Source organism: Branchiostoma belcheri, unplaced genomic scaffold, assembly GCF_001625305.1.
Source record: "Branchiostoma belcheri isolate BF01 breed outbred unplaced genomic scaffold, Haploidv18h27 scaffold119, whole genome shotgun sequence".
Classification (NCBI taxonomy): domain Eukaryota; kingdom Metazoa; phylum Chordata; class Leptocardii; order Amphioxiformes; family Branchiostomatidae; genus Branchiostoma; species Branchiostoma belcheri.
The window spans coordinates 677,683-691,987 of record NW_017802591.1 but is presented as its reverse complement, the minus strand read 5'-3'; the positions used below and the strand labels follow the sequence as shown (position 1 = coordinate 691,987).

Here is a 14,305-nt window from a genome sequence, read left to right as displayed (position 1 = left end):
AAAAAAATTCGCTTGTTTACGTCAACATTCGCGCATAGTGATGCTCAGTTTCAACAAATAAACACATGTCACGAGTACGAAATACCCATAATTTACCAGTAGGGAAAATAGAATCATCGTATTCATTTTGCAAATCAGACCTCCATTTGCATAATTGATGCTTGTTGATGTTCCACCTGCCATTCGTTATATATACTCTATGTATAAAATTTTCATTATGAAAAGCAATTAAATTGATTAATTTTCTTATAACTTATGAAAAAAAATTACCTGGTATGGTAGCCTGCGTGCCGTCGGATGTGTTTGCATCGTCGTTCACACGTGCCTGGTTATCAGTCTGGGGTTGGTCCACAGGTGGGTCGTCTGGACGAAAAAAAAAGATGTAATGAATTTACCTGGTATGGTGGCGTGCGTAGCGTCGGGTGTGTTTCACCGTCGTTCGCACGTGCCTGGTAATTAGCTGGGATTGGTCTTTAGATGGGTCGGCTGACCAAAAGACCAAAAAAGATTTACCCGAATAACAAAACACAAAAAAAATTTAGAAGGTTAATAATGGGAAATATTTGCATATATAATTGGTATGATTTTTAAACAGCCCGGCCGGGCTCCTGTTTGGAAATGTGATTAAGCATTAGAAGGTAAAAGAAATAGTTCCTTGGACCTGCATGTTTACAATAGCTTCTATCGTGCATAATAATGCTTTTGGTACATTACGAAAATGTGCAGTACTCTTGACAAACTATTTTATAAAGTTCTCAAGAAAAACCTGCCCAAGTACGTATAAGCAATAGTACCACAGACCAATCACGGTAACTACTTAAAAGAAACCCTCGGCTTTAGTGAGGTTACAATTACAAAGGAATGAAGAAAAAAACAGCATGCAAGAAAAGAGAGTAAAATGTTTAGAAGTTTTACCTGGAATTGATACGTGGGTGGCGTCGGGTGTGTTTTCATCGTCGTTCTCACGAGCCTGGTAATCAGTCTGGGGTTGATGCATGGGTGGGTCGTCTGGGCAAACAAAAACGGGAAACAAAAAAAAATGTCGGACTGAGTCTGCCGAAAATTTGAGTAAGTCCCAATTTACTCAGTGTTGGTGTGAACGTTTAACCCTTTTGTCATAATGAAGTAAAACAATGCAGATGAACTTTCATGATAAAAATGCTTTTGGTACATTATAAAACTGTGGAAATATATTAACAAACGTTTTAGAACGTTCTCAACAAGAAAAAACCTACCAAAGTACGGGAATAGTACCAAAGGCCAAAAACGGTAACTACTTAAAAGAATCACTAAGCTTTAGTGAGCTCGAGGCTTGCAATCACAAAGTAATAAAACAAATAGGATACAGAAACGAAAGAAACTTAAAACGTTTACCTGGTATGGTGGCGTACGTGGCGTCGGCCGAGTTTTCATCGCCGTTCGCACGTGCCTGGTTATCGGTCTGGGTTTGGTCTGTAGGTGGGTCGGCTGAGCGAAAAAAAAACAAAGTAATAAAAAAGTCATTTGTGAGAAATATTGATCCTTGAACATACAAAACCAACAGGAAAGTGAATATAAACAAATTACCTGAACTAAAGGCGTGAATAGGGTTGAACATTTTCGCAGCGGCGTTCGCAAGTGATCGCCAATATGACAGGGGCTGCCGCATACGTGTGGCGCCTAAAGAATAGAAAAAAAAGCTGAAATTAAACTGCAGCCATCCTTGGATAATTTGAGGCTTTTAATACAAGGTAGAAGATGCAAACATGAAATAAAGACTGTAATTAATTTACCTGGATTGGAGGTGTACATTGGGTTCGGTATTTTGGCAGCGGCGTCAGCACGTGATCGCAGTGACTGAGGCTGCTGCATGGGTATGGTACCTGAGACAAGTGAAGAAAATTTGATTAGTCATCTGCGAAAAATTAACACTTACAATACGATGCGGAAATGATAAACTGTAGACGATTTACCTGCATTAGAGGCGTACATAGGGTTGGGTATACTTGCAGCGGCGTCCGCACGTGATCGCCAAAAAGACGGTGGCCGCCGCATGGGTGTGGCACCTGAGACTAATTTCATGCAGAAAAACAGGATGTTTATCTTCGCCTAGTCGTCAAATACTAGTACGTAAGAAGCATGAAATGATTACAACAACAAAAAATACAAAAATAATGAAATACAAGGAATAAAATATCTAAAGGCTAGACAGTCATTCGATATGTGGCACCATCAAAAAATAAGATAATTTAAATTCTTTCTTTTTCTCTTAAACTTCTTGAACAAAAAAGTTTGCCCGACCCTTACTAGTGTCATCAGCCTGAGACTGTTGCTCCTCTTCCGACATGATGGCACTTTAGGTTTCTGGACAGCGAAAAACACGTCCTGCTGCCGGCAAGGCGGGTGTTGACTGACGTAGAGTCCTAGACAAAAGGTAATCTGAACCCAGATCCCGTAATCTGAGATTACAGAAGATTGAAGCCGCTCAGTAAAAGAATGACATCAAAACAATACTTTGAGACCTCAGCGAGTTTGGATGCGGGATATTGAAGAAGGCATACAGCGACATTGTCAAATGCATGCTGAATTTTCCCCTAAATTTTTAGCAATTAGTAAATTTTACATGCACACATTGATGAAATTCTCTAAGAAGTCCAACGCGATACAATTTTCAAAAGGAAACGATATGTTAGATAGGAAAATGTTCGGCATTCTTTTCTTAGGAACAAGCGTACCCTTTAAAGTTTTACATCAAGGAACAAAAGATGCGAAAAGTCCCGAAACAGACGTGAACACGTTGTCGGTTAACGTTATTGCAAGACGTTTTGCGAAAAGATGAGTGATAAAACCCGTATTTACGTGTTAAAAAAATGTTTAGAAATCGTAATCATGTATTTTCCACCTTATAACACCATCTTGTTGCCACCCCAAATGTAATATCTCAAAGAGATTACCGCTAGTTGCTTTTTTACCGTTTCTTTACGCCCACAATAATTGTCTTGCTGCTAATCACGTGGATTACTTTATCAGAAGGAGTCCATTCTTTGTACATCTTGTGAGAAAGATGAAAAGACTCTTTTTTTTAAATTAGATGGGAGTCGTGGAGACACTTATTTCTCTTCGTACCGTTCAGAGCTGATATTTCTTGAGGATTTGCAATAAATGCTGATTTTCTGCGTCGGTCAGTTACTGTAGAAATGTCTTTATCAAAGTGTTCACATATTGACCTCAAAAGCGTGATTCCAAGCTCATACAAGTCTCCTCTCTTTGAAAAGTCACAAAGATTATAAGTGTCATACACGGTGGGATAGGAGAGCTGGACGTCGTTTAGAACTCCCTGTTGTATTAACGTTGTTGATATCGATGTGTCATGGCAGGGTCGTGTTGTGAATAAGTGCCCCAGACAAGGATCTGAGCTCTTGTGATTCAGTTTTATTACCTCCATGAAAAATGGAGGTATTGTTTTTGGCGGCGTCTGTCTGTGTGTCTGTGTGTGTGTGTGTGTGTGTGTGTGTGTGTGTGTGTGTGTGTGTGTGTGTGTGTGTGTGTGTGTGTGTGTGTTTCCGCAACTTTGTAGTCAGCATAACTTCATAAGGCCTTTATGGATTGTGATGATATTTGGTATGCTGATCAGTCTTAGGAAGACAAAGGTCAAGGTCAAATATGGGCCTCCTGGTGGATGACCTTGGTACTGCATTCTGTTTTTGATTCATTACAAAGTCCAACTGTGGAAGCGAATTCCTCTAGTGACTATAACAAAGACTCTGCATTCGTAATCAATTCTGCAACTATGGCAAGATCATCAGCAAAATCTAAATCAGTTAAGAATTGGGCAGGAAATATTGGGCTCCACATAATCAAGCACGATGACGAGTATCAGCCTGCTCAGACCCGCCGTCTTCATCCTGGCATTCATCACCGCAAATAACCTCATCGTCACGCTGCTGGGAGTTTTTATTCTTACTCCCTTTTTATTACGCACATACACTCACTCACACTCACTCACACACTCATACTCACTCACACTCACACACACTCACTCATTCACACACCCACTCACACACTCACTCATTCAAACACTAACTCGCTCACTCACTCATTCACTCACTCACTCACTCATACAATCACACACTCACTCACACACACACTCATCCATACAATCACTCACTCACACACACACACACTCACTCTCACACACACACTCACTCAGACACTCACTCATACACTTACTCACTCATACACTCACACAATCACGTCAAATCACAAATTTCACATTCACTATGGAGGGGCTTACATTTCCCATCTGAATTTGAAAGGGCAGGTAGAATGTTTAGACTAAATCTGTACCAATACCAATGAGAACATAATGAAAAAATATCTCCAAGTAGCACTTACGATCCCAATGTTAGATCTCCACACTAAATCACCATGTTCACAATTAGAAACATATTCCAACTCTGTACATTACAATAAATCATCATAAATACTGACAAATTGTAGCATTTTGGACCAATACTTGATTTTTACATCTTGTCACAAAATGTTCTTCCTTCTCCGAGCTCTGACACTATACATGAGACTAACAATGACACATAAACTTTACCGAAATCTCCGAGGGGGTAACCTTCTAAGCTATAGAAAACTAAAAACGCTATTACATCAAAACTGTAGTCCGCCTAGAGTATTACATGAATATCATGCTTTACAGAAAGTTTGAGATTGAACATTTTCAAACAAATTACTTCCTTAAACAGTCGTTCAAACTGACAAGTTGAAAGCCGGAGTTTTCATACAGATAGTCCATGAGGAAAGCGGAGATCATGTAGCTGTCGGGATGATCAGTGTCCAGACTGAGGATCCCTCCTGTCGAGATGCGTTCATACAGGATACGGAGCGCCTTTGGCGTCCTCTCCACGTCTCTGTACCTGTAATAGTTGTCTTCCTTCAACAGTGTTCCTAAGAAAAGTACAAAATCCTGGATTTAGATTCAAGATGCAATCAAATATAAAACTCAACTAAAGTTAAGGAGTCGTCTAGAGTTTACCGATTTCAAAGAACTAAAGTCATGTTTTATATTTTTTGCGTGAATGCTTTGTGTGTGTATATGTGTATGTGTGTGTGTGTGTGTGTGTGTGTGTGTGTGTGTGTGTGTGTGTGTATGCTTGTGTCTACCATACTTCGAAGTTGGATGGAAAGAGTGGAAATTGGACAACTGGAACGGTCAGGGACAAACTGTACTCCTTTAGTGGACTAACGCCCTCACCCTCGACCTTGTTGAAAAGCGTTCATATGTTATACCGAACAAGCTTTCGAGTTTAAATAAAGGCATACTACTATTACTAACTCCCCTGGCATGTTATCTATTTGGCCAACTTCTACTCTTCCCAGTCTCCTGTAGATCGGTAGCTATGTAGAGGCCAAGTTAGTATGTGAATGACAGCACTACAGACTACAAAAGGTCAGACGCAGGAAATGGGGTCCCAAAATATGGCGGAGAGACAGCAGGAAGTCGGTAGTTGGTTTTCGCAGGGTGCCAGTGGGAGACTCATGGAAATAATTTTCGTTCATAAAAATTCACAAATGATAAAACAAGAAATTCACAAAAACCTATATACTCCTCCATGCTTTGACATCTTTTTTTGGTTTCTTGTTTGGTTTTATATGTACCTTATTTCCAATTTTACGAAACCTTACATCAAATACTGTGCTATCTTGTGGTAGCATTTTGTATTATTAAAAAATGTTAGGGTAGCGTCATCTTACCAAGGTTAGGAGGAAACTTGGTTGTTGGCTGAATGATCCGCAGTCCTCTGTTCTTCGCTGTATCTTGAACCCGTTGTGACAGGCCGTCCGGATAGTAGTAGGCTGGTCGCAGCCCTACTTCCTTCATCCGCTGTACGGCCGAGACCAAACTCATCCGCATCACGTCCGGGTTCTGCAGGACCCAATGGTCAGCTGGAAAAGGCCCGGCCTGTGGGGGTGATGAAACGTGTATTTTGGTATCATAGTACCGGTACTCTACCGATGGTACTAGTAGTTATCTTGATGAGAACTGGTTTGCGTGCATGGGTACCCCGTTTTTACGTTAGGTCTTAGCAAGAAGCTTTCATCACCGGTCTTAGCCATCGTATAGATCGGAAATCTCCAGACTGATATTACGGTCGAAGTGAACCCTAGTGGCCTATCGATACTGTATTGCTAGCTGCCATCATAGGAACTGATTGGAGACTTAAAAATCGTAGCCCCAAACCGAATTCTTGCCCTGTGCAAGGAGGTTATATAGACTTGAGCTCTCATTTAAACCTCCTTGTTAGAGGCAAGGAGGGTAAAAAAAACGTACGTAGTACATAAAGAACTGTGTCGTAAATGGCATCCAGCCAATGTCTCACACACTACAACTGGAAATGTCAAGTCAGTGCTGTCATTACTAGTACGTAGGAGGTCTCAATCTCCTTGCTAGTACTTTATATTCTGGGTTACTCGTGACTCTATCTGTCTTATAAAAGCCTGGAGTCCAGACTTTTTTAAACAACATGTTGGCGGGGTAGTGGATCTTCGGAGCGGACTTAAGCTAACGAGACCGGACTCCAGGATAGTCTTATAGAGTAAACTGTACATGGCAAGGTAAACACACCTCTCGTGTTCCTATGGTGTATCTGTCGGCCCACTTGGTGATGAGGTCCGGGAAGTCCTGCACGAAGTCCCCGTACACGAAGAGAGTGACCGGCATGTTGCTGGGGTGCGCCCGGATCGTCTCCACCAGCTTGTGGGCTGCCTTCCTGTTCATCCCGACCTGCACTGTCAGGGCCAGCCGGGCTGGGCCGTCTGGAGACGGGGAACAGGTCGAGTAGACCACTCCTGCTGCTCCGGGGGTGTCCGCTGGGACCTACAAACGAAGAATCAACTTATGAACGTATATTTTTTTTACTTATTCTTTATTATTTATTACTGTAAGTACATTTTTATTATTCTTCTACTATTAGACAGATTGAATCTCATCTGTAACTCTTAACAGCTTTTTTTAAATAATATTTTGTTCTAATATATTGTATTAATCAATGCGTATAAATTTTGTAAGAATTCTGGGGGGTTTTTCTCAGCACATTATGTTTATGCATAGTTTATTGCCATTTTTACCTCTCACACCACTGTACTCTTCACCCCGGATCCATGGATTATGTTTCTGTTTTTTTCTACCTGCCCTTTTTTTATAATTAACCCAAAATATGGACATATGCACCGCTATACTTACATCAATCTTGTGAATGCTTTCTATGTCTTGATATCTTTTGTACTCTCCTGCCCAATCCAGCATATTGATGCCATGGCTCCTCATGGTGTTTCTAAGTCCTTCTTTTCTTTGGGCTGACCAGCCCGGTACAGGGGTCCAGCCGTGGAACTCACCATAAAACCTGAAACGTTGGGGTACATGTTAACACCTGATATATTGCTAGTGTTATTCTGCGTTTGATACCTACATATATCATTTAATATACCAGTGGATTATCAGGCCATGTTGATTTGATTGTATGGATGACATGAATTTTTGTCCGTTCCAAAAAAAAACGGTTTTCAACAAACCGTAAATCGTACAGCTGCAAAATGAACAAATATATGTCGTAAATTGCAAAGAAATATTGACAAATAGTACCAAAATCGTAGAATGCCCAAACCAATTCCAAAGGAAAGGACGAAGATGTGAACAGATCAAAATCAAGAGTATTATTGGCCATACCATATTCTGTGTGTCATTTCTTCAATCTTAATGACCTAGATTTCACAATGAAGGCAAATTTTTACCAAACGTTTTTAATCGCACGCTCACATCAATTTTTGGGTTCCCAGAGGATGTCATCCATGTAATCAAATTAACACAGGCCATGGCATTACGGTAAGAAAATGGCAATGTTGTTGATGTTGCACGCATGATAATTATGATCATGTGCACGCAATCTTAACACTAGAACTAACCTGCAAGTCTGATTTGTTTCTAGTTTCTATGATAGACGAATATCGACAAGCATATTCTTGAGCTTTCCAATGTGAGAGGGATACACGTACTTGTCTATCCACTTGAAAGTCCCTTCTTTGATCATCTTTTCCAGGATTTCGTACTCAGCTCCCTCGACGTCCAGTTTGAAGATGACATAGTCTTCCAATGCTGGGCAAAAGAAGAGTAATAGAATTTAGTACTATACAGATCCATTTGTATGCATGGTGCTGTTTTAAACCATCTCAATAGTCATCTTTGTATGCCTGTATGTATACCCACTCGTTTTCGTTTAGTTATCCACAAATATTATTGTGTCCATAGTTTTGTTTTGGGTAACTGCGTGCCTGCTTGTCCAAATTGACGTGCAGAATGGCAGGAGATCAAAAAGTGAGGACACAGCAAATAGCTGCCGGGAGTCTGCAGGAATTCAGGAAAACAAAAAATCTTACACAAGGGACTTACAAATGAATACTTCCTGGGAATCTCGATTCTTTCTGAAAAATCTTATTTCTTCTCAGAAATACGAGAGCTAGCTTGTTGAACGAAGGAACGACAGCAATTTTGTATGATCAAATGACAATGACTAAAATCAAAAGTGCATGACCACGGTAATTGCGCTTATATTTACTGGAGAACAACTCAGGAAAGGTTTCCCATCCGTAGTCTTTTAGAAATTGTTCATTGGATATGATTGACATGTTGATCAATCAATCAATCAATCAATCAATCAATCAATCTAAGCCTTTTTCTAGTCTCGATAGCTTAGTCGGTCATGGTGTAGCTTTTCAACAAGATCGAGTGATGTGTACATATCATTTCAAACATACCGGTGTTTTCTTGTATCCACTTGGAGAGATCCACCATTGGTATGACATTTTTCACACCGAATCGTCGGCCGTGAATTTCATCCCGCTTCTCTGCGTCCGATGCATAGATCGCTCCGCCTCCCCACTGCATGTCTCTGCCGGCGACTTTACCTTTGTCAGGTTTCCAGGCGGACTCAGCGTAGGCCGTGATGTTTCCTGATTAGAAAAAAATACGTATATTTAGCTGCTCTGGCAACTACTGCATGCAGGTTTCAGCCAGCAAGAATTGTAAGAATTTCACAGGACTGATTATGTAATTGTGGGCATTCGCTCAAGTTCTACATATCCTATATATTTGAACCATTTTTCAACGTGAGTGAGTGAGTGAGTGAGTGAGTGAGTGAGTGAGTGAGTGAGTGAGTGAGTGAGTGAGTGCATATGTGCATAGGCTAAATATTAAAGCAGAAATGAGGTAAATGATGGTCATCGTTTTGAAAGAGGGTTTAATTGAGAAAATCAGGGTTAAATGTTCAATCTTTTTTTTTATTTACTTCAGATTCACCTCAAAACAAGGCTCGTGAGAGCCACTTACATGTTTTGGGTTACAGTGATGACTGCGTGGTCAGATATTTGTTCACCCTTGATTTAAACCGTTGGAGGTTGTAATTAGCGGTGAAACATTCACGGGGAAGCTTGTTCCACAGTGAAGTGGATCTGGGAAGAAACTGTCAGCATGAAATTTTCTCTTGACTGATGGACTGTTGAGGAAGAAAGGGTGATTTTCTGCTGTTAAGGTGGCTAAGCGTGTTCTTGCAGAGAATGTTCTGAGTGGGGTACAAGGGAGCGAAGTTCAGCAGAGCATCTGCCGTGGAAATATCGATATAGTAACGCCAGGCTTGCAACATTGCGCCGGTGTGAAAGCGGTTGTAAGGTGGCGTGCAGGTCTCTCCCAACGAGATTTCGCAAACGATTTTGGACCCTATCTAAACAGCTCAACGAGCTCTGAGCTCTTTGGTCAAGCCTTAACCTTCATCTTGCTGAAGTACATGTAGACTATAGCTAGCTGTTGGTAAATGTTCAGGCAGTTGGGAGAAGGTTAATGCAACCATTGCGGACTAGATCTGAAGAGAAGTATCATGACTGACCATCTTTCCCGCCCACGGCGACTGGACAGTGGAGGACGTGGTTGGAGTAGGACGCAAAGTAGGGAGCCAGCCTCGCGTCCAGCTCAAATGAGTGGATGATGTAATCTTTTCCATCCGGGTAGGTCTCCCGGAATAACTGTGTGACCAGGAGAATATGAGTATCGATACTAATCTTGAAGTGTATCGAAATGATTGAACTGTTACACACGGGATCAAAATCGTACAACGACGGCCTTTGACGAATGTCGGAAGGGTAACGTTTGAATTTTTCCGGAAGTGTAAGTTTAATGATTTCGAAGTAGCGGAAAGCTGATGACACTGGGAGTACGAACGTGAGTAATTTTGGACCTTCTAGCAGCTTCTTTAGAACTGTAGTTTTGTTTCAACGTTTGATTGCAAATAACTGGAGCACGGGTGGATGGTTTTTCATTGGTAGGTAGCTGCCTTGAGTGTTGTGTCTCAAACCGTGCCTGGGGCAAATCTACATTCTGGGACACGCGGGGGACTATCCAGAATCGTGCCTGACCGCACACAGTTCTGGACACATATTATATAATTTTGTCCCATTCCGTACTAGGGGACTGAACACAGTTCTCATAACATGTGTCCCAAGCGGGTTTCTTTCTTGTATTAACTAGTCTATGTATATCATTACTCCGTGAAGGAGGTCAGGACCTCCGGACGGAGTGTTGTGATCGGCTGATTTTTCATGTTCGCAGTCAAAACACTGGGTTCTCTTTGTGTAATCGGCACGCAATTTTATACGCCGTCTGCGGGCATGCCCGTGTTGATGCACGAATGGGTATTTTTGCCGTTGCTGCTTTCGCGGTCAATGTAATATTGCAGACGCACCCCTACAATTACGAGGCGAATTGGAATGGTCCAGAAAAACGCGTTGTTTGGAATAGCAGTGGGGGGGGTGGAACTTCATGCAGATACGGGGTGGTTTTGATAAGTGGTTCCAGATGTTTTTGCCCATGCTTAAGAGATGCCAAGTTTTTTGGAAGATGTTCGCAGCCAAAACGCATTCTTCCGTACGTCGCATTTCTGTGTCATTTCGCATGTGGTGTGGCATTTTGTCCGGGATGATGCACGTCTTTTTATTTTTACCGTAGCTGTTTTGATATTGAAGTAAATGTATATTTTAGAAACATCCCTACTTTTACAATCCTGTGGAATAGGCCGTAGGTTTAGGCAGTTGTCTGGTAGCAGAGGTACTCTAAGCAGATATCCTGGTTATCTGGCCGGCGGTAGTAACACTCGCGGTGCTTACCACAACTGTTGCTGGAATTTGGCCTGTTCCAGGCGCGCTTAATTAGGTACAGGCACGGTAAGACGGTGTGGCTGTCTTTGTTACTAGACACGACCATGATAGTCCGATCTTTATGTGAATGCAATGATTGTGTGTGTGTAATTAAAATGAACTTCGAACTTGAAGCACAGTATCTTTACACGCACTGGGAGCAGTAATGGATTTAGCTCTTTGTATGTTTTATGCTTGTGACGCGCCCTCAACCGTTGCCTAATTATAAAATCTGCACAGTAGGTCTGGCGTTGATGCTTGGGATTTTGTTGAAATATATAAAACTTCACGGAGGATTGTCACCTATGGCTTCTTGTTATCTAAGTTCATATCGACCAAACATAAGACTAAGTTGTGAAAACTGCGTTTTGAAAGCATAATACTGTACACGTACAGACTCGCAAAATCTCACGTAATCCAATCATATACGAAATCGTGGGCGTGAATAATTATGCTAGGTTCCCGCCAATCACTATGATTGACAGCACTTCCGGGCACGGTTTGTGACAGTCGGACCGTGTCCCGTTATGTGCCCGCTCAGGCACAGGACGGGACGGGCACGGTTTGGGACACAACATTGGGTGAAGGTAAACATAATGAGATGCATATGAACGAGACTCTTAATGCGAGGTAAACATATTCTCTGTTTGGCGCTGAGGATAACAATCTCCTGGCTTAAAGAAGATCACCAAGAAGTCTTTTTAGTAAAACGTTAAACTTTATTCCAACACACTATTTACAGGGATAAAATTTTCAGCGACCACTGTCGCCTTCATCAGGATAATTAATGACCAATCACTTTACAACGTGATCTCGCGAGAATTACGGTTTACAAACACGTCACCTTATTCACACGAGACTTTACTGATACGTGACTTAAGGTCTCGGACCGGAGTTTTTTTCACGATTTTGGATCCGGCGGACACCCTCAGACCGAAGGGCTATAACTCCGCCAAAAAAAGTACGCCGGGAAATCTCATTACATCAGTCAACGGAGGTTTCCAGCCGGCTTCCGATACAATTTTGGTTATTGTCCGTCGACTCTATAATTTGGGTAGAAACTGTAGTTAAACGTAAATTTTGGATACGAAAAATGTAGTTTTTTTGCAGTTTTTTCAACGGACCTGCTTGGAAAAAACGAATTTTCCCAGGCTAACGGCTTATATGCTGAAATAGCTTACTACTTCCTGTTTCTGAAAAACGGAAAAAAAATATAGGTTGTTGCGATAAGTTTTTCGCAAAATCCGGTGACGCGAACCCCTAGAAATTCCACATAGAACGCAGCTATTTGGGTCATCAGGCGACAAACCGCATCACCCTTGCTCGCGGACTAATACCAAAAACGCTTCGCTGGCCGTCCAACTTCACCGCGCCGAAAAACACTACAATCCCAAGGCTTTTTGATCAATTCAAAACCTAGTTGAAAATCTACAGCGATCGCCGAGCTATGGGGAGCCAAACCTAGCGTGACAACCTCGCAGATCCGGCGATTTACTGCGCACTATTTGGAACCCTGGTCAGAATTAAACTCCGACCCGGAACCTTAAGGAGATTATTTTTCATAAAAAATTATCATAATTCTTCAGAAACATCATATCTATCATATATCCAAATTTCACATGTCTGCGATGAGTACTTTTCCCGTGGCAGAGGTTTAAAGTCATGTGAAAAATGCAGTGTTCTAAGGCTATATTGCCAAGTCTCGGGTCCCAGGCAGCGTTACAATGGGGCAAGTAGAAAATACCGTTATTTCAAACATCGCTTTTCTCACAACAGTTATAACGGAAATAAAAGTCTGCCCTGGATCTTGGCTATGGATATATGTGTTCTTTTCGTGGTTTCGGTGCCGCATACTTGCAGAAAACGTTCTTAACAGTTGGTATCGATGACGTCACGCAGTGACGTCATCGGGTCCCCTGGGAAAACAGCATGGGGTCGCGTTTTAGGTTCGTCGCTTTAAAGTAAAAGGAAGAATTCGTCAGATTTCGACCTCGAATGATAGACCAGGGTTCGCACTTTCCGAATCAAACGCGTCCGACACCAAACTCTTCACTATTTCGCCGTGAATGGCCTATTAAGTAGCAAAGCGCTCCTTAAATGTGTGAAAGGCTGCATTATTACCAGGTGCAAAACACAATCTGGGTGGTTGAAGAGATTCATTTGTCACGTATAGATACAGTTCCTAGTGAATTCTTTTATCAGTGACAACTTTGGAAGGATGAGGATACTAACCTCCAAATTTTCGATGGCTATCAGTCCATCTTGTTCACGGAGTGGCCTAATCTCGCGAGAGCGCGAGACTAGGCCCGAGACTTGCATCGGTCTGTCGGGTCCCGCCCCCTGTCGCCTCCCTCCGAAGTAAGGGTAAGTAAGTCTTGGGGAGCTCCCAACCTTCTGTCTAACAATCTGGGTGATATTGCCGTGGCTAGGAGCAAGAAGTTGAAATAAACCCTGTAAAGATGTGAGGAGTACTTATTAGGCTATCAATTAACACCACCCAAAGGAAAGAAAGTCGCGAATTTATGGAGCCCTGAACCGAACATCAGAAAACCCAGTTTTGCCTTAAGAAGGCTTAAAACACTTCGATTTTGCTGTTAAATGTCAGTTTAAGTCACCATAAATAGAGAAACTTCGCCGAAATTATACGAAAGTCAAATTCAGAGGTCGACTCATATAAAATGACATAGAAAGTGAATTCATGCAACAACTGTTTACCTTCCAGAAACGATTAAAATTGCCCTGACGGGGATTTCGGGGGGGGGCGGGAAAGGGGGAGGGGGGCGCCTAGGGCCTGGGCATGAATATACGGACTTTTTTACTCGAAAAAAGCAAAATGATGCGTTTTTTTGTCAGAATCGGATAACTTTTGCCAAAAACTTTTAAATCCATACGAATGACGTCATCGATGACGTCATTTTTTGCGCATGCGCCGTGCTTTTAAGGAGATTATTTTTCATAAAAAATTATCATAATTCTTCAGAAACATCATATCTATCATATATCCAAATTTCACATGTCTGCGATGAGTACTTTTCCCGTGGCAGAGGTTTAAAGTCATGTGAAAAATGCAGTGTTCTAA

The 14,305-nt window shown here is 41.8% G+C and overlaps 1 protein-coding gene across 1 annotated transcript in view; it reads right to left on the bottom strand.

Moving 5' to 3' along the window:
• Positions 1-4,444: 4,444 nt before the first annotated feature.
• LOC109462582 overlaps positions 4,445-14,305 on the bottom strand; it is a 16,454-nt gene continuing 6,593 nt past the window's right edge. The window contains exons 4-10 of the mRNA XM_019759138.1: positions 9,924-10,059; positions 8,800-8,994; positions 8,041-8,140; positions 7,232-7,391; positions 6,614-6,865; positions 5,743-5,950; positions 4,445-4,935 (exon numbers count right to left, since the gene is read on the bottom strand). Coding sequence (XP_019614697.1) covers positions 4,718-4,935; positions 5,743-5,950; positions 6,614-6,865; positions 7,232-7,391; positions 8,041-8,140; positions 8,800-8,994; positions 9,924-10,059 — 1,269 coding nt within the window. The 3' untranslated portion in view covers positions 4,445-4,717. The remainder of the gene's footprint in view (positions 4,936-5,742; positions 5,951-6,613; positions 6,866-7,231; positions 7,392-8,040; positions 8,141-8,799; positions 8,995-9,923; positions 10,060-14,305) is intronic.